This window comes from Sorex fumeus, unplaced genomic scaffold, assembly GCF_029834395.1.
Source record: "Sorex fumeus unplaced genomic scaffold, SorFum_2.1 ptg000009l, whole genome shotgun sequence".
NCBI classification, from domain to species: Eukaryota; Metazoa; Chordata; class Mammalia; order Eulipotyphla; family Soricidae; genus Sorex; species Sorex fumeus.
In genome coordinates this window covers 24,294,587-24,318,820 of record NW_026606066.1, presented here as the reverse complement: position 1 = coordinate 24,318,820, position 24,234 = coordinate 24,294,587, and the positions used below count along the sequence as shown (strand labels likewise).

At 41.5% G+C, this 24,234-nt stretch overlaps 2 protein-coding genes across 3 annotated transcripts in view; both read left to right on the top strand.

Moving 5' to 3' along the window:
- METTL8 (methyltransferase 8, tRNA N3-cytidine) overlaps window positions 1-24,234 on the top strand; it is a 105,832-nt gene that overhangs the window by 44,628 nt on the left and 36,970 nt on the right. The window contains exons 1-2 of one of the 2 annotated variants that reach the window (XM_056110235.1): window positions 11,301-11,398; window positions 13,019-13,173. In XM_056110235.1, coding sequence (XP_055966210.1) covers window positions 13,025-13,173 — 149 coding nt within the window. In that variant the 5' untranslated portion in view covers window positions 11,301-11,398; window positions 13,019-13,024. Of the gene's footprint in view, window positions 1-11,300; window positions 11,399-13,018; window positions 13,174-24,234 lie in introns of those variants that run through there. The other variant, XM_056110234.1, reaches the window with a different exon arrangement.
- LOC130019661 (ubiquitin-conjugating enzyme E2 E3-like) lies at window positions 21,513-22,235 on the top strand. Its single transcript, XM_056110236.1, has one exon. The coding sequence runs from the start codon at window positions 21,558-21,560 to the stop codon at window positions 21,873-21,875; it is 318 nt and encodes a 105-aa protein (XP_055966211.1). The 5' UTR covers window positions 21,513-21,557; the 3' UTR covers window positions 21,876-22,235.

Genomic DNA, 24,234 nt, shown 5'->3' with positions numbered 1-24,234 from the left:
CTTAAACATTGAGCCAGAATTATCCCCAGCAAAGTCAGATGTGGCCCTGATTTTTTTCCAGTTTAAAATGTTTCAATTGACACATAAAAAGGACGTAAGTGGGTGACTTGTTTGTATATGAGTAACAAACTTGCTTTAGAGGGTATCAGGTGGGGAGTGTGAATTCTCCTTACTTGGGCTTATATGGAATCCCCATCAGTTACTGGATGGACGACCTCAAGTACTCAAGTATGTTACTGCTTCCTGTATAAACTTTTATCTGTGTTGAGGGTATAAAAATAATGCCCTTGCTAGGGAAATAGAATGTAATATATTGATGCTGGCACACACCACCAGTAGCTCACACTTGAATCTAGTTTAATTAGGATATATTGCAATACCAGCATCAGTGTGTTAGATAATATATGTAAGATGCTGGGAATAGGTTAATACTTCTAGATTCTATTATTTAAAAATAATAAAAAAAATTTTTTTAAAAAAATGTGCTCTACATGGTAGTGTCAGGTCACAGTGGCCTGCAGGTAGGCAGTGCCAGGGATCAAGCTCAGAGTCTGGTACAAGCAAGGCATGTCCCTACTACTTAAGCTATCTCCCTGGCTCTACATTTTAACTGGGCAGGAAGTGCATCAAAGCAATGCTCAGGGGGCTCAGGAACCCTCCTGGCATTCAGTCAGCCAGTCCTGATGATTTGGGAGCCTCCAGGGCTACCCCCATTGGTGCTGGGAGAGGGAAGAGAGGAGGCACATGTGCTGCTGGGATCAAGCTTAGGTTCTCAGGAATGCAAATCATGCATTCCAGCCCTTGGAGCCTTCTCCTCACTCCCACTCACTTTAAATTATTTCATTTTATTTAAAAATTTTGGAATTAAAAACTACTGTTAAATTATAAATTCTAAAAATGTATTTTTCTTAATCATCTGTAGCTATTACATTAACAATGGATGACTAAACAGTTCCTAAACATAATGGCCATCAATAAGAAGCATCTTGGGGAAAAAAACTCCTGAGATTTTTCTTTTTTCATGGTGTGCCAAGTAAAACTGTCAAACTCAGCCTAGTCATAGCTAATAGTGCAATATTTTCATCAGTCCTGCAGTTAGTTCCCTTCACCAACTACTGATAATATTCCTGAGTCACTCACAGGAGAAAAACTGTCAGCATCAATATTAAGCAGCATTTTCAAAAATTTTTTGTCTTGAATAAAAAGTGCAACTATTCCTTTAGTTCGGTAATTTTATTGCTTCTGTGCATTAGATATGATTTTTAAACATTTATATAGGTGACTATTTCTAATTTCTTTTGAGGATTACCAAAAGGCTTTGAGAATTTCAGTTTTCCACGGCAAAATAGAAAATGGAAGAAAGGAGTAGTAGAGTTGATCAATGAGATTTAGCCAGCAGTCTCACGCAGAACCTTTTGGGGGACATGAAGAGATTGGAGATCATTCCTTATGTCTCAGCTCTTTCAGTAGTAACTATCTTTTATTATTGTTATTATTACTATTTTTTTTTTTTTGCTTTTTGGGTCACACCAGCAATGCTCCAGGGTTACTCCTGGCTCTGCACTCAGGAATCACTCCTGGCGGTGCTCGGGGGACCATATGGGATGCTGGGAATCGAACCTGGGTTGGCTGCGTGCAAGGCAAATGCCCTACCCGCTGTGCTATCACTTCAGCCCCCTTATTATTTTATTGAATCACCATGTGATACAGTTACAAGCTTTCATGTTTGAGTTACAATCATACCATGATCAAACACCCATCCCTCCACCAGTGCACATTCCCCACCATGGAAGCGCCCCTTTCCTACCCTCCCCCTGCCTCCTTGGCAGAAAATTTCCCCCATACTCAAACTATCTGTTATTAACAGGTTGGATGGGAGAAAACAGATGAAACATAGTCTAATAAAAACAATTAAAGCCAAATCCTTTTTATTCTAGGATATCAGAAAGGGAGGAATTCTCTGGAACATGAATATAGTTAACTGCTGTTAACTAAAAATCATAGCAAAAACTGGTTAGGAAAAAATGGAGTATATTGGCAAGAAAATGACTTGTACACAATGGGCATCATATACAAATTGAACAGGCTGTAGAGAAAGCTTCAAGGAGAGGAATTGTGGGGGTCTGTTACATGACCAATAGAGTTAGGGTGAGCCTAGGGGCTGGAGTGGTACAGCAAGTACGGTGCTTTCCTTGCATGTGAATGACCTGGACTCGATTCCCAGCATCCCATTTGGTCCCCTGAGCACCACCAGGTGTAATTCCTGAGTGTAGAGCCAGGTAGGGTGACTCTATACTTACATAGTGAAAACAATGTTTTCAGTAGTTTTTCAGGAAATTCATCATGCATATTTATGCAGTGGAATGCACATTTGAAGACCATACAATAGACATATGTGCAGAAAATGGAGAAACTTCATCAGGGGTTGTGTTTTTAATATTAGTAATGAAGATAAAGGTTATTATAGGTCAAGAAGGTCATTGAATGATCAGTATTCAATAATGATCAGTATTGCCCTGCCAGAAGTCTGTGGTCCTCATCAGTGTGAAGGTTTTCTTATGACTTTGCCTTGACCCAAAGTCAAAAGAATTTATATATATATACATACATATGACTATATATAATGTTATATGTAATTATATATATAAAACATTATAGCTCTTTTTTCAGAGGGGTTATCATGTCCTACAAACTATAAGCCTTACTCAGGTCTGTCTGTTTTAGTTTTCTTAATTCCATAGTTTATAAATTTGAGGAAGAAAAAAGAAAAAGAGGAGACACATAGCTACAAAAAGCTTTGATTGATTATCTGGAAACCTTTCATTTGCAGCCAGTCATCAGAAGCATAGATGATGATAAGGACTTGTGATTGGTGGGAAAGTCTTGACTGTAAACAATTGGTCAGAAGCCCTGGTGGAGACATGGCATGTGTAGTACTTGGGAGCAGGCATCAAAAGAGGAAGATGCTCTTGGAACACTGAGTGACATACCTGTGCAACCTGATGCGATCCTTGGGTAGACAGTTGAGAGAATTATTTAGACTCTTGATACCCTGCTGGTATCCAAGAATTTCTTTTCAGTGTGGGGAAGCTTTCATATACTCTTTAAAATTCTGTCCAGGAGCCTATAAGGTAGTATTGTACTAAAAAAATTTGATATCAGTTAATTTAGAGATATTTAGATTGTACTATGTAAGTCATTATTTGTAAATTATCCTCAAAGGCACTTATCTAATAAATGGAGTGACATTGTCTTAATCTACCTACCCTGAGGTGTCTCCTCTCTAATTCCTTTTAAAGTGCAAATTCTTGGGTAAAGCAGACCTGAAGCTGAGAGTTCAGTCCGCCACACCTCTCCACACATGGATTGCCACCACCCACATACTGCAACTGTGAGATCTCAGGTGCAGCCCTAACCAAGTATGTGAGTCCTGGACATAGCAGCAACAGCAGAAAGATGGAAAGGGATTGAAAAAAGAAAGGAATTCACAATAAACTTAACAAGCAAGGTGAAAAAAAAATGAAAGCTCTAATTCACCATTAAGAGAAATAGAAGCAAAAGAAGATAGATACAGAGCTCCTAGATTGGAACTAACATGTTGAAATAGTCATCCTGCCGGACACTATGTGGGTTCAGTTTATGCCCTATCAAAATTCCATGTCAGGAGCTAGAGTAATAGTACACTGGGTAGTGCATTTGCCTTGCACAGAGTCAATTCCCAGCATCCCATATGGTCCTTCAAGCACTACCAGGAGCAACTCCTGAGTGTTGAACCTGGAGTTACCCCCGAGCATCACTGGGTAGGACCCATCCTCCACCCCTCAAAATTCCATGTCATTCTTCAAGGAAATAGAACAAACATGACTGAAATTCATAAATTTTTATATTTTAATATTTCATTATTACTCACTTTAACATATTTCTAATTTGTTTTGAGATTTACAAATCTGGGACCTGAGAGATAGTACTGGGTTTAAGGCACTTGCCTTGTAGTGGCTGACCAGTTTTATCCCTGATTCCATGTTATGATCCCCCAAACACCACCAGGGATGATCTTTGTGCAATATGTAGCCCAAACAACCAAAACAAAGAAACAAAACACAAGATATACTAACTGAAGGAAACCTTTCATCCATAGGTTGGGATTATTTATAAATATTTGAAATTTTTCCTAAATAACATTTGATAAGTTGGAGTAAGAAGATAAAAATCATGGGGGCATGGTGTTGCCAGCAGGTCAGTCTGTACCTGTGAGGCGAGTGCATCAGCAGCCTGATGTCGCCTTCAGACTTCCAGATATCCCAAAATTGCTGCTGTGCCTTTGGCCAGACCCCAAAAACTACACGGCATCAGATGTTATTCATAATCAGCAATAGAAAACAAATTGTCTACTGTTGCCTTTTTGACAGATCTGAGTGTTGGGGTAAAATTCCAAATAATAATGGTGGGTCTGGTGTCAAAATATTGATTGTAATCAAAGTAGAGAGAGAGAGTAATGTGGAAATCATCTGCCCCACAGGTAGGGGGAGGGTGTGGGATGAGGGTATACTGGGGTGTTTGGTAGTGGAGAATGGGCACTGGTAAAGGTACGGGTATTTCATTGTATGACCGAGACTTAAACCCGAAAGCTTTGTAACTGCTCTCACGGTGATTCAATAAATAAAGTTATAAAAAATGAAAAAAAAGGAAAAATCAACAGTTTACTGTAGCACTGTCCTCCCGTTGTTCATCAATTTGCTTGAGCGGGCACGAGTAACGTCTCACAACAAATTGTGATACTTGTTGTTACTGTGTTTGGCATATCGAATACGTCACGGGGAGCTTGCCAGGCTTTGCCATGCGGGCGAGATACTCTCAGTAGCTTGCTGGGCTCTCTGAGACGGGTGCAGGAATTGAACCTGGGTTGGCTGCGTGCAAGGCAAAAATGCCTTGCCCACTGTACTATCATTCCAGCCTCACTTAGAAGTAACACCTCAAAAAATTTGAATTCCCAAGGTGTTATTCTGAAGTGATTTCCTATCCAAATTCATTTCCTAAAGAAAAATTAAAGGGTAAGACGTGAGCCTAAACTACATCGTTGAAAATAATCCTGTGGAAATTAAGATTTCTGACAGCCCACATTACTGGAGGCTCAGAAATACCAACTACTCCTGACATAAGAGGTGGAGAATAATCCTGAGACCGTGATGTTATAAGTACAGTCTGGTGATGATGAGGAGGAGTTGGGAGGCTAGAAGAAAGCAATGAAAAGCTATGGTAACTGTGTTAAACATTAACGTTAAATGTGGACACTTTCTTATTAAAATTTTTTTGATTAGCCATATTTTCAAACAAGTTTACTTTAAAAAGAAAAATCTCATTTTCAGTAGAATGCATATTGGGACAAGCCTCTCCAAAGCTCAATAGGATTTCTACAGATGGTGGGTTTTTTTTTTTTATTAGTGAGACATCATGAGGTACAGTTATAGACTTACAAATTTTTGTGTTTGGGTTTCGATTATACAATGATCAAATACCCATCCCTCCACCAGTGCCCATTTCCCACTACCACAGATCCCAGTATCCCTCCCGCCCCCCAACCCCCCCCCCATCCCATCCTGCCTCTGTGGCAGGGCATTCCCTTTTGTTCTCTCTCTCTTATTGACCTGGGACTATCTTAAACTAAGAAGCTTCTGCACCTCCAAAGAAACAGTGACCAAAATACAAAGACAGTCTACAGAATGGGAAAGGATGTTCACCAAATACACATCCAAAAAGGGGTTGATATCAAGAAAATACAAAGTACTGCTTTTTTTTTAACGTGCTAGGGATCAAACCAAGGAATTCACAAGTTCGAGGCAAATGTCTCATCACTAAGTCACTTCCCCAACCCTCATGCTGAGTTTTCAAGTGAAGACTCATTCAAGTCATGACACAGTTACTGTCTGTCAAAAAACCTTTTCTAAAAAATTTTCTCCCCTTCCCCATCCCACTTCCCTTTTCTGTTGTTGACATGTGTGCCTGGTACTCTAGGTGGATCAGGTTGCAGTCCTCAGAGATTCAGCCATGGGGACTCCCTAAGGTTCACACTTTTTTGGTTGTGCTTGCACACATAATTTCCAGGGGTCAGACTTTGTCACCGGGGTGCCTGCATGTTTTTGGTTACACTGTTCACAGTGTGTTGCACCCCTTTTTGTGGTCCTTATTCATACCTTGGGCTGGAGCGATAGCACAGTGGTAGGGTGTTTCCTTGCACGCAGCCAACATGGCCGACCCGAGTTTGATTCCTCCGCCCCTCTCGGAGAGCCCGGCAAGCTACCGAGAGTATCTCGCCCCCACGGCAGAGCCTGGCAAGCTCCCCGTGACGTATTCGATATGCCAAACACAGTAACAACAAAGTCTCCAATGGAGACGTTACTGGGCCGGCTCGAGCAAATTGATGAACAACGGGAGAACCGTGACCATTCATACCTTGCTGCTTAATCACTTAATCACTTAACTTCCCGTTAGTCGTCGATTTGCTCGAGCGGGCGCCAGTAACGTCTCCATTTGTCCCTGTCGCGTGCTAGTGTAGCCCAATGGCATCTCTTCGCTCCGGGAACATGGAGGGCCTCAAACCGATCGTTCATGATCTTGACAAAGAAGTCTGACCATCTGGTAGGTGGGCGGCCACATGGTCTCTTGACATCCCGTGGAATCCAATCAGTAACAGCTCTAGTCCAACGGTCGTCTTTAAATCTCATTACGTGACCAGCCCATCTGATTTTCGACACCTTGGCAAATGAGACAGCGTCCCTGATCCTTGATCCTCGACGGATGTTCGAACTCTGGATTCGTTCTCTCATTTGAGTGAAACGTGATATTCCAAGCATAGCTCTTTCTATTCTTCTTTGGGAGACCTGAATGGCGTTCTCATCTTGTTTGCGTAGGGCCCAGGTCTCTGAGGCATATGTTAATGCAGGAAGAACAGTGGAATCAAAGAGATGTGCCCGGAGCCGGAGGTTCTTCGTCCTCTTAGCTATTTCTTCGACGTTCTTGAAGGCGTTCCAAGCCGCTCTCTTCCTCCTGTGCAGCTCGGGTGCCAGGTCATTTGTCATGTTGACCTCTCGACCTAGGTACACATAGCTGTTGCATTCGGAGATGGTCGTTCCATTGAGAGCGAATGGGGCGTCAGGAACAAGGCTGTTTCTCATAAACATTGTCTTCGTAAGATTCAGCTGTAGTCCTACCTTTCCACACTCACGGTCAAAGTCGGCCAGCATTTGTGCCGCTTGGCTGATGTTTGGTGTTATTAAAACAATGTCATCAGCAAAGTGGAGGTGGTGTAGTTGCCGACCATCTATCTTCACTCCCATTCCTTCCCATTCCAGTCGTCGCATGATGTTCTCGAGGGTGGCACTGAAGAGTTTTGGTGAAATGGTATCACCCTGCCGAACCCCTCTCTTGACATCAACGATCACTTCTTTGTAGAATGGTGAGATCCTGGTAGTGAATCCGCAATACAGCTCACGGAGGATCCTGATGTATTGGGCTTGAATGCCCTGATTGGCTAGGGCTTCAATGACTGCTTCCGTCTCAACAGAATCAAAGGCCTTCTTTAAATCAATGAACGTTAAGCAGAGCGGCATCTTGAACTCCCGAGAAACCTCAATGAGCTTGGTTATCGTGTGGATATGGTCGATGGTGCTGAATCCTTTGCGGAACCCTGCTTGCTCACATGGTTGTCCTTCATCTAGTGTTCTGCCAATCCTATTCAGGATGACTCGAGTGAACAACTTGTAGATGACAGACAATAGGCAGATCGGGCGATAGTTGCCAATGTCATGGATGTCTCCCTTCTTGAACAGTAGTACGGTCCTGCTGGTTTTCCATTGGGACGGAACCTTGCATTCAGACAGGTAGCGAGTGAAGAGCCGAGCCAGTGTATTGATGAGTACTGATGGCAGGTTCTTCAGGTGTTCAGGTCTGACCTTGTCTGGGCCGGGTGCTGTTTGCTTCTTTACCGACGAAATGGCGTGTCGGATTTCGGAAGGGAGAACGTTGGGAACGACATACCCATCCTGTGGAATTTGGTATGTCGGCAAGTGGACATGGCTATCGAAGAGATTTGAGTAGAAGTCATGGATAATCTTCTCCATTGCCATTCTGGAGGATGTGATGGATCCATCAGGACATCGGAGGGCAGTCATCTTGGTCTTATAGTTGGCGAAGGACAGGCGGGCGTTACGAATACTTTTCCCGGCTTCTGCCGCATCTACCAGTACTTCTGCTCTTCTCTCTTTGAGGTCTTTCTTGATTGCATCTCTGCACTGCTTTGCAAGCTCGGACGTTAGCTTGCGGTTGCCTGAGGCATGCGCCAAACCACGCTGGCGAATTAGCTCAAGAGTTTTCGAAGATAGGCGACTTTTTGTGGCTATCTCTCTCTTGGCGTTCCTCGCACATTCATGGAGGTGCTGAACCAGTCGATCGTATTCCTCGTCAATGTTGTCAACAATGGCATCTTCCCATGTTGCCGCAATAGTACCAAAGAGTTCCCAGTTGGTGGTCATTCTGGGAGTTCTCTTTTTGAACTTTGCAGCCCTTTCTCCCCACTCTGTGAAGTAGAATTTTGCACGAAGGAGACGGTGGTCCGATCCCGTTCGAAATTTTGGGACAACAGCGACATCAGTCAGGCAAAACCGTCGATTGAATATGATGTGGTCTATTTCATTGTGGAATCGTCCACCGGGAGACTCCCATGTCCATCATTTAGATTCTGCCTTCTGGAACTGTGAGTTACCATGAATAGTCTTGGTCGACATGATGAACTCAGACAGTCTCTCACCCTGTTCGTTCCATTCTAGGCCATGGGTCCCGATGTGAAGTTCTTCAGCTGATCTTCTCGGTCCTATCTTGGCATTAAAATCACCCACAATGATCTTGTAGCAGGTGTGGTCTTCTTTATAGAACTTCTCTAACTCCATGTAGAACTTCTCGATTTCTCTTGCTGCTATGTAGCTGGAAATTGCTTGCATCACACCCATTGATGCTAGGCTCAAACAGCCTAGCTGCCAAGATTGCACTCATCGTACATGGGACATGGAGTGTGTGAACTTGACAATATGCTTGCCAGACTGGTACTAGGCACCACTGCATGATTCCCCTGCTGCACACTTGGAGCACTGGGGGATCACTGCTGTAGTGCATGGATTGTACTTGGTGATGTGGAGCAGCGCTGGGGATCTAATGTGCAGCTTCACTTTAGCAAGTGTCCACTGCTGAGCCACATTCCTCCGAAGACCCTGATATTTTTGCCTTTTTGTCAGTATGCCACCTTGGTTGTCTTGTTTTTCCTTTGTTCTTCCTTTTCTACATTCTGAATGAAATATTTTTATACTGCTTTGTGTTATTTCAGGTAAAAATGCTAATTACCCATATATTACTTGCAGAAATAGCATTTCAGTTAAACTTTTGTTCAAATTAGGGTTTGAAGAAGGGAGTAAAGGGGCCAGAGCAATAGTACAGTGAGTGGGATGCTTGCCAAACTGGGTTCAATCCTGGCACTCTGTGGGGTCACCTGAGCCCTGCCAAGAATGATCCCTAAGCATTGAACCAGATAGTAAACCCTGAGCACCACTGAAATAAAAAAATTTTCAAAAAGAAAAGTGGAGTTAAGAATACTCTTAGAGAAGGTGGAATCCTCACCATTTCTGCTGCCCACCTCGGTCACGGTCCTCCCGTTGTTCATCAATTTGCTCGAGCGGGCCCAGTAACGTCTCCATTGGAGACTTTGTTGTTACTGTGTTTGGCATACATCACGGGTAGCTTGCCAGGCTCTGCCATGCGGGCGAGATACTCTCGGTAGCTTGCCGGGCTCTCCGAGAGGGGTGGAGGAATCGAACTCAGGCAGCCATGTTGGCTGCGTGCAAGGCAAACGCCCTACCGCTGTGCTGTCGCTCCAGCCCTGCCCACCGCATAGCCTGCGATATGCACTTCCTCTTTCTGACTCTCCATTCATTTTTAGAAAGAAAGAAAAAGAAAGAAAGAAAGAAAGAAAGAAAGAAAGAAAGAAAGAAAGAAGGAAGGAAAGAAGAAAGACAATAGAAGGTGGGATATTCTGGTATCTGGTAGATAAACCTTCTCTACCAGATCTCTGTTTAGAGCTAACCCTGCTTTTCTTTCTTTGTCCCATCATAAAATCAAACCATGACCTGGTATTCAGCTAACATTGATAATCATGACATAAAGCATATCTTTGTTAGTCATTGTAATCAGTATAACTGGATTTCATTGTATACTATTACATCATGACTTCCTTCCTATAGTGGGGGAAAAAAAAACAACCTTTCACAGGCAAAAATCTTAGGATCCACCCTGGAATATATGAAATAACTTCCTTCTGATTAAATTTATATACTAGACAAGTATTATTTTTTTTTTGTACTGTCAGTTAATAAACTTACAAGTAGCTTGGTGTTGTCCCACAAGCTTGTAATTTAGTTGGAAGACATTTATTCGATATATATGATATATATTTTTATAGCAATGACAAAGAACAATGCAAAACTGTATGTGAGTGTTAAAGATCACTAATAACCAAATACAATACATAAAACACTTGTGTGACTAATGAGGACACGTAAGCACAACAGATTGCCACATGTTTGGGTACTGACCACGCCAGATTCTGTCTACATCCAGCGGCTTGCAGTCCACAGACATCTCTGACATTTCCCTGAATTGCCTGATACCCAGTCTGGTTATGATTTTTTGTCTTCTTCTCTCTTACAGGTTGTCCATCAATTATAGTGAAAAAAAAAAACCCTCTTATCTTCTTCCCCCTCTCTCTTCCTCTTCTATATAGAAATAGAGATAAGTATCACATGATTATTTGAAGAATTGGAATTTCATTTTGATTTGACTTTCCTGGGTGGAAAACGTTTACATCATTTTACTCTTTAAGCATGAATTGCCTCTTTCTAGGTGTAATCGGTTTCTACTCTTCAGCATACAGATTTTATGAATAATATTCCGTGCAGAAAGATTTCTAAAAATAATTGTGCAGTAGGGTTTTGTTAGTCTTCTGTGGAACACTGGCAGTAGAAAAGAACAAAGGCACATCAGAGGAAAAGTAGGAGTAGGCGGAGCATTTAATTCCATTTGCCTCCAAGGAGCTTGCATTTAGTGGGGAAGGAAAAACAAACAAGAAACTGGAGCACAGTGCTAGCTGTTGAATGTTTCATTTCTTATCCCCAAAAGTCACATTTAAATGTAAGCATTAGAATTGGGTGGTGGAGGGTGTGTATGTAACTAAGTCTTCTTTAAGGTTATCATTTCCAGAAGAAAAACCTTGGATTTTATGTTGAAGAACAATAAGATGTTTTTGATGCCTGCAGTTCCTTTTGGAATTCAGCCTTAAAACCCAGCGACTTTCTGTAAGGTGATAAAGCATGTACAATACCTGTCATTTTTATGCCTAATAGCACTTTGGCTAGTCTTTAATGCATATTATGTACACACACCTTTTAGCATCACTTTTTACCTGACAGCTCGCATCATTATCGGACTGAGTGTTTTATGGTGAATAACGAATGGGGCTGAAATGCTGAGCAGTTTTCCTCTTGGTTCTTACTGGGAAAAGTAAATTCGTTAGAGATTGTTCTGGGGTGTTAAAGATTTTAACCAACATATCCACCAGTTTATAATGTATAATTAAATGACATAATTAAGTGCATAATTAAATTTTAAGTTATTCTTCCATAATGGGGGTAGATTTGGCTAATCAACTGATGACTCTCTTCTTGTGATGGAGCTTAAGCATGCTCTTTGTACAAGAAAATATATTTTGCAGAAGTGTTATTGACTGTTCTTCAAAACATGTTTATACAGAGTTGTTTGAGCTAAGAATGCTGGATTGGTGTAATCCTATATAACCACAAAATATTGACTGCAGTACTATTGTAAACTCTGATACCACAAATTGAGAAGGGAAAAAAAGATTTCTAGTATGATATCTTAATACAGTGATTAATTGATGAATTTTCATATTATTCAGTTCAGGGATAAGATTGAATACATTTAATTTCTTATTCTGTCCTTTTATATTTGATATTTTGGTCTCGTGGTTATGAACTATTCTCTAGAATTGTATTTTCTCAGAATCTCCTCTCCCCCTCAGGTAATAAAATCACTTTTAAAAAAACTTGAATGGGGATATAAATGTGGTTTCAGTGGAAGAGCACATGTTTTGCACCTGTAAAGTCCTGGTTTCTTCCCCGATATTTTGCATGGTGCTCTCCTTATATCCACTGGAAATGGCTTCAGACCCCTGAGTACTGCTAGGAGTGTCCCCAGCCCCCCAAACCCTTCGTAATACCTAATGTCTATTTGTTGGGTTTACATTCTATAAATGGGCTGGAGTGATAGCACAGCGGCGGGGCGTTTGCCTTGCACGCAGCCAACATGGCCGACCTGAGTTCAATTCCTCTGCCCCTCTCGGAGAGCCTGGCAAGCTACCGAGAGTATCTCGCCCGCACGGCAGAGCCTGGCAAGCTCCCCGTGACGTATTCGATATGCCAGACACAGTAACAACAAAGTCTCCAATGGAGAAGTTACTGGGCCCGCTCGAGCAAATCGATGATCAACGGGAGGGCCTTTACTTACTTACTTTACATTCTAAATTAGCAGGTACCAAACAAAGCAGTTTGGTCAAGGTTATGACTTACAAAGAATGCCAGGAATGTTACACACTCCTGATCTGATATTATTCCTGATCTGATATTACTCCAGTAGAAAAGTTATCATGATCCCCTTTTGTTAAAAAGATTTTGTATTTTAATTTCCAGGGCTAGGGATGTGTAGGTCAGTGGTAGAGCATGGTGTGCCTCACCCGTGTGGCCCCCTCGTTTCCATGCCAGCACCACAAAATTAAATAAATGAAATCTATTTGAAAATAAAGGTTTTTATCCTGAGTCCTTTCTCAGGCTATTAACCTTTTTGTACAGTTTTTGCCTATTTGGCAAACAATATACCGCTTAATTCATCATTTGTAACTTTATAGGCACTGATGAAGATGAATGTGGTTTGGAGAAACTCTATTTCCTGTGTAAGGATAAGAGAGGTGCCTCACAGATATCAAAGTGGTTGCCATCCCGTGGCCCCTCTGGGATCAAGGATTTTAACAGACCCAGCCAAAGTTTTTGAACACAACATGTGGTGAGTGATCTTTATATCTCTGAAACATTTTGCATATATATTAATCATCATCGATGGTATTGTTTTCATTTAGTGTCAAGAAAGGATTTTTGAGAGCTGACCATTTATCTTAGTTGGTAGAGGTTCAGAAGCTAGTGTGATGGATCCTAACTTATGTGTTGCCAGTTCAGATTTTGTCTGTTTCCCAAGTGATGCTCAGGGGATTCCTGGGCCCTGGGCCCCTTCCAGCAATACTCAGACAACTTGGAGGTTGTGCTCAGGTTCAGCTATGCTGAACCAGGGTCACAGCAGGTGATGCGTGGGAAACCTGGCAGGGGTGGGGGATTGAACTGTGGTCCTATTCACACAAGGCATGTGCCCTCACTCCTGTACTATCTCCCAAGTTCCAATTCTGAATTGTTTTGCAAATGATAATGAAACTTTTGAAGTATTTTTCTCTGCATTGAGATTCTTATAAGTGCTTCCAGGTCATTTCTGTTTCTAATTGTCCATAATATTTCTGGGGAGTGGGTACCGGGGAAGTGGGGGAGTGGCATGAGGGATATTCTCTTTTTTGGATAGAACCCCCTTGTGCCACAGACTCTTTTGTCTCTCTAAAAGACTTGTCAGCAAACATAAATTTGTTATTTACTGCACACCAGGGAAAACACACTAGTAGGACTCTTGTCCACACTTTTAGGAAATCCACATTCTATTTGGGAAAATAGTGTGATATGAATAGAAAAATTAGGCCACAGATTGTAAAGTCTATGAGACTTAGAGCAGCTGGGATTGGGCAGATGATTCAAGGGCTGGAGCACAAGCTTTGCATTTGGAATCCCTGGGTTGGATCCCCTGCACTGCATGAGATCCCCTCACCCTTCCCCCTACACACACACACCTACCCAAGCTCTACACTGAAATTAGCTCCTAAGTACTTCTAGGTATGCCTACCCCCACAATACAAAAAAAAAAAAGAAAAGAAAAACACAATTCAGCAATGCAAACTCACTTCTAATTTTTCAAAGTCAGCAAAGTTTTTTTTTAATTAAATTTTAGTTTCTTTAGGATGCTCTTGACATCTAAAGGATTATTTCTAAAAATGGGTAAACTGAGATTAGGCTTATTTATTCTATCTCCTGTAGTGAGTACAGTGCCAAATACATAAATATTTGTGACTTGAATAGGTAAAGTTAGAGTAAGTGCATTCTCTGTTGGTAGAAAATCATAGAATGAAAAAAAGAGGAAAATCAAGAGGTTGGGCCAGAGTGATAATACAGTCTTTAAGGCTCTTGCCTTGTACGTGGCTGACCTGGGTTAGATCCCTGGCATACATTATGGTCTCCTGAACCTGCCAGGAATAATTTCTGAGTGCAGAGCCAAGAATAACCCCTGAGCACCACTGGGTGTGACCCTCCCTAAAAAGAAAGAGATACTTTTTTTTTAATTTGGAAAGATAATGAATTAGTTTGGGATATTTTGAGTAGGCTTCGAGAGCAGGATGTTATAATAAAAATGTTCAAAATAGGCACAGTTGTTGGGAAGAGGAAGTAGGAACAAGACTAAAGATATGAAGTCAGATATGATATCTGCAGATGAAACTATTATCCGACTAGCCACCAGAGCAAGGTCTCCATGATTAAGAAAATGATTCATGGGCTTTTGCCTTTATAGCAATAAAATATTGTTTTAAGAACAAACTAGTGTGATTTGTTATTAATTAGTCCTACACTATATGGTAAGAACCACTAGCCACATTTGGTTGTTAAGCTCTTGAAACCTGGTTGTTAGAATCTAGTTGTGCAGTAATGTTTTGAAAAATTAATGCCAAAAAATAAAGTACATAAATTATTGATAATTCTTACCTTGAATTGTTTGTTGAAATGTTATTTTCATTCTATTATCAAATAAAATATTCTTTTTTCCATAATTTTATTTCTTTTTTTCTTCTTATATTTATTTATTGAATCACTGTGGGAAAAGTTACAAAGCTTTCAGGTTTAAGTCTCTGTCATACAATGATCAAACACCTTACCCTTCACCAGTACTCATTTTTCACCACCAAGAACCCCAATATACCCTCCCTCCCACCCCTCCCAATGCCTGTGAGGCAGATAATTTCTACTTAACTCTTCTCTACATTGATTACAGTCATTATTTCGACAAAAGATGCACCATTATTGTTTAGAATTCCCTCCCCCCCCCAACAATCAGAATTGCTGAAAAGGCATTGTGAAATACTTTGTTTTCTATAGCTGGTTAAGACAATTATGTAATGTTGTGCGGCCGCTATTGCGGCCACGCAATTTTGGATTTCTGCAAAGAGCCAGATAATTACAGGATTGGTTTCTGTGCGTCTGGTGTTATGGCCGTGCCAGAGAGCCGCTCATGGGGGGGGCAACTCGTGAGGTCGGTAGGGTGTGACAGATGAGCTGGTACCGCCCCCCTTCCCATGAGATTGCAGTTGCCCCGTCACCGCCGGCTCATACCTGGATTTCCTATTAAGCTCTGAGGTGGCGGCCACCTTGCTGCCAAGGGGGAAAAGGGCGGAAGGGAGCAACACTCTTTTCCTCCTGGGGAGGCATGACGCTGTAGTTTAGTTTAACGCATGGTCCATTCACTTTTCTGCCGCAAGCTACTGGGCTCTGGATTAAGTCCTTTTTCCTCTGGAGCCATGGCCATGCCGGAGAGGCACTTGTGGGGGGCAACTCTTGACGTCGGTAGGGCATCAAGGACAAGCTGGTACCGCCCCCCTTCCCGTGAGACTGCAGTTGCCCCGTCACCACTGGCTCATACCTGCCTTGCCATTAAGCTCAGAGGTGGTGGCCACCTTGCTGCCGGGGGACGGGTGGGGAAGGCGGAAGGGAGCAACACCCGTTCCATTCTGGGGAGGCTTTGGCGCCATAGTTTAACGTATGGTCCATTCACTTTTCTGCTGCAAGCTTCTGGGCTCTGGATTAAGCCCTTTTGCCTCTGGAGCCATGGCCATGCCAGAGAGCTGCTTGTGGGGGACAACTCGTGACCTCGGTAGGGCGTGAAGAACGAGCCGGTACCACCCCCCTGCCCATGAGACTGCAGTTGCCCTGTCACTGCTGGCTTATACCTGGCTTTCCTATATGCTCTGAGGTGGCAGCCACCTTGCTGTGTGTGTGGGGTGGGGGAGAGGGGGGAGGCAGAAGGGAGCAACATCCTTTCCCTTCCTGGAGGCATGGCGCCATAGTTTAATGCATGGTCCATTCACTCTTCTGCCACAAACTTCTGGGCTCTAGATTAAGTCCTTTTGCCTCTGGAGCCATGGCCGTGCTGGAGAGCTGCTCGTGGGGGGCAACTCGCGACCTCGGTAGGGTGTGAAGTACGAGCTGGTACCGCCCCCCCTTCCCATGAGACTGCAGTTGCCCCATCACCACCAGCTCATACCTGGCTTTCCAGTAAGCTCTGAGGCGGCGGCCACCTTGTATGTGGTCCAGATGCATTTCTGCCAAAAGCCGCTGGGTTTCGAGATTTGTTTCTGAGTCTCTGGGATCATGGCCATTAAGCAGCTTGATCAGGAGCCAGAGAGGCCGTTTGCAGGTGGCGACTTAGGGTCTCATTGGGATGGGGAGGAAAGGGCCAGTTCCACCCCCATCTGGTGAGGCCCCGCATGTCTCGTCACTGCAGGCCCAAACTTGACTGTCCAGTGGCCTCTGGAGGATGGCGGTCACTGGGCCACCAGGGGGAACAGGCCAAAGCACGAAATCTCTTCCCACCTGGAGTGGCCCAGCGCCAGTAACCTACTGCAGGAACAGGATACATTTCTACCGAAAGCCTTTGGGTTCCGATATTTGTTTCTGAGTCTCTGGGATCATGGCCATTAAGCAGTTTGATCAGGAACCAGAGAGGCCATGCATCCAATTATATAACTGAGCCGGATGTGGTTTGTGGGTGTGTCTCCCACATACCTAACTTTTGGCCAATAAATAAAATATTCTTGAAATTAATTTCACCTCTTCTTACTCTGTTTGATTAGTTTTGGGGAACTATACCCACAAAAGCATTGTTCACGGCTTGTACCTAACTCTGCACTCAAGAATCACTTCTTGGGAGTGATCATATGGGGCTCCAGGGTTGGAACCCAGGTCAACTGTGTGCAAGGCAAATGCCCTGCCCTATATTGTCACTTTCGCCCACTCTTTTTACTATTTTTAAGTGGTTACTAGAAACATAAATTACACAGGCAGTTCGTGTAATACATGTTTTGGAAAGTGCCCTGAGTTAAACCACTTTTGACTCTCATCACCAATGACAGGTATAGAAGACTATGAGATAATTTCCGACCGTTAAACCTCTAAAGGAGTTTCTGGTCCTAAAAAAGCTCCCTGTTTACTGAATTTTTGTTTCTTCATTTGACCTTACTGATTTAGCATCCGCATTCTCTTCTTCATCTGCTACTACCTGCTCTTTTGTCTAAGACTGCTGCTCACCCATTTAAGGTCTCTTTTGTCATAAGCTCTCAGGACAGTGAAGGTCACTTGATTTGGTGCTTCCTAAACACTCTGGGCTAGCATGGATGAGATTTTCTTGGGGGCAGTTATTTATTTTTTATATAGGACCTAGGAATTTGTCATTTGGAAAGCTCTTTTAGTATTGAGTGTCCAGGTTTAGGAATCTTTCATCTTTAATGGAGTCAGCATGGTGCTCCATTATTTGAAAGTTAAAAGACAAACGTGCCCTGAATGAAGCAGGAATAGAGGACAGGTATATCAACATTTCTTTGTCCCTTTTCTTCAAATCTTTCCTCACTCTAGCAGCCTTCAGGATTGTTAGTGGTCTCTTGATTAAAGTTTGAAAAGCCTTGATCTTTCTCTATAGCAAATTCTTCCACATCGCATTAGCCTCCAACCCTCCAACCGCACCCCCTGACACACACACACACACACACACACACACACACACACACACACACACACACCTACCTCTACTCTACTCTTTGGATTATCTAGCCTGTGTTAGAAAGCTTCTAGTGAGTTCTCTCCAAAAACAGATACAGTGTATTGACAATAAAAACCATTTCCTCCGATGGAAGAGGAAAGTGGTCATTTTATAATTCTCTATTAACTCCTCCCCTTTATTTCTTAAAGAGATTTATAAACCAGACAACCAGAAGACTGGGTAACTTCCCTTTTCCTTCAAATTCAAAGTTCTCTTCCAATGTTCTTCTTTCTTATTCCCCCCCCTTTTTTTATGAGAATAATGTTTCTGCTTTTGCTGAATTTTTTTTAAATGTAGGAGTACTGCTATTTATTGCTTTTGCTGAATTTTTATTACCGTGTGATGTTTCTAGAAAATGAACATGGCAAGTTTTCACTCAGAGGTTTCTGTCAGAACTGTCTACCTAATTTTTTCCATTTAGCCCCTAGTTCAGTAAGCACTGTTTACTCTCTATATGATCCTTTTTTTTTCATCTTTTGAGAAAAAGTTCAAATACCCAATTTTTCCATTTCTAGTGTCTTGAGAAAGATTTACCTTTCAGATTCTGAATATTTGTTTTACTGATATTTACAGCTGTCCACCATATTGTTTTAAATTTAGTAAAATGAAATTCATAAAAGAGTTAACCATTCATTGGCATGAATGCATTCACAATTTTGTATAATAAGCCCCTCTAACTTCCTGTGAAACATTTTTGTTACTCCGAAGTTAATTCTCTACCCATTAAGCAGCTTGCCTTCACCCTATTCCTGGAAACTACCTATCCTCTTCTGTCTCTCTGGAATTGCCTGTTCTGGATGTTTCCTATCAGTGAAATCACACTATGTATTACCTTCTGGTATGATTTATTTCATGTAACATCTTGGAAGTTGATCTATATTATGGCATATACCACCTTTCTTTTTATGAATGAATATTTCTTTTTTGTGGGAGGTACACCCATTGGTGTTCAGGACTTACTCCTAGAGTTGGTGGGTCTTAGTGGACAATATGAGGGGACATGGGATCAAACCCAGGTCAGCAATGTACAAGACAAATGACCTTCCTGCTGTATTATTACTCTTTCTCCTAATGACTGAATATTTCACTGCACATGTATATACCAAAACTTATTCATTCGCTGTCAGGTAGACAGTTAGGTTATTTTCACCTTTTGATTTTTGTGAATAAATTTTTATATAAATACTAGTTTTATATACTTGCTTGAGTCCTTGTTTTCAATTTATTTTAATTTAATCTGCTGTTGAATTGTGAGATAATATGGCAGTCTACTGTTAAATTTTTGTGCAACTGGCAAATGATTTTCACTGTACTATTTTAATTTTGCTTATTGATACAAAATTATTTTATATCAATAAATTAATGCTAAAATTTTACTATCAATAAATTAATATTAAAATTGATACTAAAGTTATTTTAATATACTTACAAAATTTAAAGGGTAATGACTTAAAATTATATATGTAATGCTTTTGAGACATGGCCCAGAGATCTGTCTCTGTTACACAATTATATGGAAAAAAAGTTTTCTCGTTTTATTTTGTTCCTGGTCCAAGAGTGTAGCACTTTTCAGGGGATCCCTAAAATTTATAAGGAAGCAGTTAGCCCTTGTATAATCTTTTGACTAAATCAGTTTGGTCAGGCCAGAGAGACAGTACAGGAAGTGAGATATTTGCTTGTGACTGTGATGACTGTGACCCTGATTCAGATCCCTGGTGCACATATGGTTCCTTTGCACCACCCAGGGTCACTCTTGAGCAGAGAGCCAGATGTGGTCCTTGAGCACTGCTAGTTATGGCTTAAAAAAAAAATAAAATAAATCAGTCATCAGTAACGTTCAAGCTTTTTGGCATAATCCACAGGAAGAAATTTAGCTAACATCATGGATTGAAATATGTATGTATAACATATACACATATGTAAAATAGAAAATAGATATAAAATTTCATATGCAGTTTTACCATGTGAGATGCATATCAGTATTTCATATTTCTTCATACTCTGCTGTGTGTAATCACAAATAAGTGGTCAGCTGTGGTGGCATTCTCTCTTACTCGCCATGTGTGTTTAGTGGACATAAGCCACCACATGAAGGAGGGAACAGGGCTGCCAGGCTGGTTGCTGATCAGTCGCTGTTTATTCCATTCTCCCCAAGCACCTGTTCCAGTCTCACTTGGGTCCCCATTCCAGTCTCACACTGCCCCTCATACTCATCTCCTCCTGACTCCCATGCTAGTCTCTCTGCACTCCATGTAGCTGCCTTGGTCTAGTGCCCAACCTCCAAGCTTTGGGGTAGCAACCACACCTAGGTCAGTGGCACGATCAACATATTAAAGCCCGTTCAATCTCCTGCAGCCAGGAGATCCACTCAAGGGTGAAATACCACCCAGGGGTGTTTCTCCTTTCTGTAGTCCAATAACCATTTAAACATTCATCTTAACTTTACTTCTTAATTATTAGTCAGTTTGTATGGACACAGTAAGAGCTATATTAAGCCTATAAGGGTGGCTCTCCTGAGGACATCTCACTATAGATTCCAGAGTACAGTGCTCAGGCCAGATTAGTCTTTACTTACCCCAGCAGGGTTCTAATCCAGTTGTTACTCTTTGGATCATGACAGAATTTGTCCATGACTGAGCACTTAGCTTATAGTTAAGTATTATGGATCTTGACCTGGCCCATTTCAATGTCAGGTTAGCTCATAGCTTGCCCTGGGTCCATCCAGTTCCTCACTGGGACTCTGCTTTTGGGGTGCTAGGAATTAAGAACAACTGAGGCTTAAGTTGAGAAAACAGATGCCCAGGAGTGAATATTACTCAGAGTCAATTAATTTCCAAGTTACAAAAGCATAGCATTAAGTGTCTTCCTGTGTCTGTACAAAAAGGACATTGCTCTAAAGTAAACTATGCAAAAGGAAATAAGGGAAGGAGAAAAGCAGTATTTCACTTACAAATATAAATAAAATACAAATAATACAAGTAAAATGCAAATAATAATACAAATAAAATACAAATAACAATACCAGTAAAATACAAATACAAATAAATACAAATCAGCAGAGTCTGATTTGGGGATGGAGGTGATTGACTGGTTGGGGAAGCAGAGCACAGCAAAGAGGGTAAAGATAAACACACAGGAGTGGGAGTGCCATGGGAGCACTGTGGTGGGTGTAACCCAATAAACCTAAGCTCCCTGTGGCTAGGGAGTAAAGACAGACCAGTATTATCCTACACTCTGTACAAAAAGGACATTGCTCTAAAGTAAACTATGCAAAGTTTTTGTTTTTACCTTTACTAAGTGTTAGATCAGTTCGATTTCATGACTGACTAGGGTGGTCGTGAAGTTTGGTTAGAAGTATAGAGAACTGGCCCACAGTGTAGCGGCATGCGAGAGGGCCGGGCGGGCGGCCAAGTTTGCCCAGGAATGAGTCCAGCAAGATGTCCAGCGATTGGCAGAGGTCTGATGATGAGAGCCCCAGCACCAGCAGCGGCAGTTCGGACACTGACCAGCGCAACCTTGCAGCCCCAGAGCCGGAGGAACAAGAAGAGAGGAAACCTTCTGCCACCCAGCAGAAGAAGAACACCAAACTCTCCAGCAAAACCACCGCGAAGCTCTCCACAAGCACCCAAAGAATTCAGAAGGAGCTAGCTGAAATAACCCTTGATCCTCCTCCTAACTGCAGTATTGGGCCTAACGGAGATAACATTTATGAATGGAGATCAACTATACTTGGTCCACCTGGTTCTGTATATTAAGGTGGTGTATGTTTTTTCTGGCTACCACATTTTCATCTGATTATCCATTCAAGCCACCAAAGGTTACTTTCTGTACCAGAGTCTATCACTGCACTATCAATAGTCAGGTAGTCATCTGTTTGGACATCCTTAAGGACAACTGGAGTCCTGCTTTGACTATTTCAAAGGTTTTGCTCTCGATTTGTTCTCTTTTGACAGACTGCTACCCTGCAGATCCTCTGGCTGGAAGCATAGCCAGTCAGTATTTGACCAACAGGGCAGAACATGACAGGATAGCCAGACAGCGGACCAAGAGATATGCAACATAATTCACATAATTTGTATACAGTGTGAAGGAGCAGAAGACATCTTCTTACTGTGCTGCAATAAGGACTTCTGTGTAATATGTTATACTGATTCTACTCTCTGCTATTATCTTTTGGAGACTGGGAGAGTCCCCCCAAAAGGTAAATGGCTAACAAGAGTAGAACTTTGTAGCTGTAGATTAGTTATGTTTAAAATGCCTACTTGCAGGTCTTGCTTCTTTGGGATATCAAAATGTATTTTATGATGGACTAAGGATACTGGTCCTGAAGTCTACCAAATATTATAGTGCATTTTAGACTAGTTCATTATCTGTATGAAGTTAAAAATTAGTGTAGATGGCTAGGAATTATGTCATTTGTATTAAACCCAGATCTATTTCTGAATATGTGGTTCATGCTGTTGTGAAATGTTCTACCTTTTACCTTTGTCAGTTTGTAATGAGAGGATTTCCTTTACCTTTCGTAGCTCAGAGAGCACCTGATGTATCATCTCAAAAACAATAAACATGCTTCTGAAAAAAAAAAAAGAAATATAGTGAAATGGGCGAGAGAGATAGCTCAGGAATAAAGGTACTTGCCTTACATGCAGCCAGTTCAGTAATACCCAGCACTACATGGTCCCCTGAGCACTGCTGGGCGTCAGGCTCCTGAGCACCACTAGGTGTGGCCCCCAAATCCAAACCAGAATCAAACAGAACGTTGCACTAAGTCACTCACTGAAGATCCAGCATAAGACCTGTCCATTGCAGCATGGCCTTCTATATATAAACTATATAAATAATAAACTGTTTCCAGAATCCCAATAGTTCTTATACCAATAATTATTGGAGTTTGAGCGATAGCACAGCGGGTAGGGCATTTGCTTTGCAGGCGGCGGACCTGGCCAATCCGAGTTCGATTCCTTCGCTCCTCTTGGAGAGCCTGGCAAGCTACCAAGAGTATTTTGCCCACACAGCAAAGCCTGGCAACCTACCCATGATGTATTCGATATGCCAGACACAGTAGCAAGTCTACTGGGCCTGCTCAAGCAAATATATATATATATATATACATATATATATATACACATATATTTATATATACTTGTGTGTGTATTTTATAGGCACAGAAATTTCCACATATACTGAAAACTGGGTTTATCTCAGGATGGATATGAGGATGAAAAGTAGAGAGGAAACTGTATTTTATATGTAGTATTGTTTTAATTTCCTTTTTTTTAAAAAAAATACTTTCATATACTTTTTCTCATCTATCTGACAAACTCTTTATAATTATGACTCCTTGTCTTAAAAATTTTTTGAACTCTACCCAATCATCATCTTTGTGTCTCCCATTTACAGCTCAGTCAGTATCTGGTAGACTTAGTTTTTCAACAAATGTTTAAATGGGTTTTGGTTACTGGAACAATCTATGAACTCTATTCCATTTTATGCAGAAGAGGGAAAGCATGATTTCTTTCTGTTTTTCCATCTTTTAAGGTCACTTATTCCTAAATAAGAAAGCTAAAATTTAGGGCCAAAGAGCCAGTACTCTGGGTCAGGCACTTGCCTTGTATGCAGTTGACCCAGGTTCTATTCCCAGCACCATATTTGGTCCTCTGAGCCTTGCATGGAGTGATCCCTAAGCATAGAGCCAGGAACAAGACTGAGCCCTACTGGGAGTGGCTTCAAAATCAAAAAACAAACATAAAAAAAAACCCAAATTGATTTACTAATACAAATAATCAGCTGTAGCATTTGTTATATCCTGGAAGAGAAGTATGCAGCTAGGAGTCAGAAGTATAAATTAATACTAGTAACCCAAACATGAAAGCTTGTAACTATCTCACGGTGATTCAATAAAATTTTTTAAAAAATTAGTACTTGTATTAGAAAAGATATTATTGAAGTTAGTTCAATTATTAGCTATTATATGTATAACAACTATATTTCATCCATTCTGATGACATATTTCACTAACCTCTGAAATTACGGTTTTTCTTATAATTGCTGGCATGATATAATTCTAAATTAGAAGTGCTTGTCATTACATTTTCTTGTAGAGAAAACTATATC

Bases quoted from the DNA above. Each gene is read 5' to 3' on its own strand.
- LOC130019661 (XM_056110236.1), top strand. From the start codon at position 21,558: ATGTCCAGCGATTGGCAGAGGTCTGATGATGAGAGCCCCAGCACCAGC.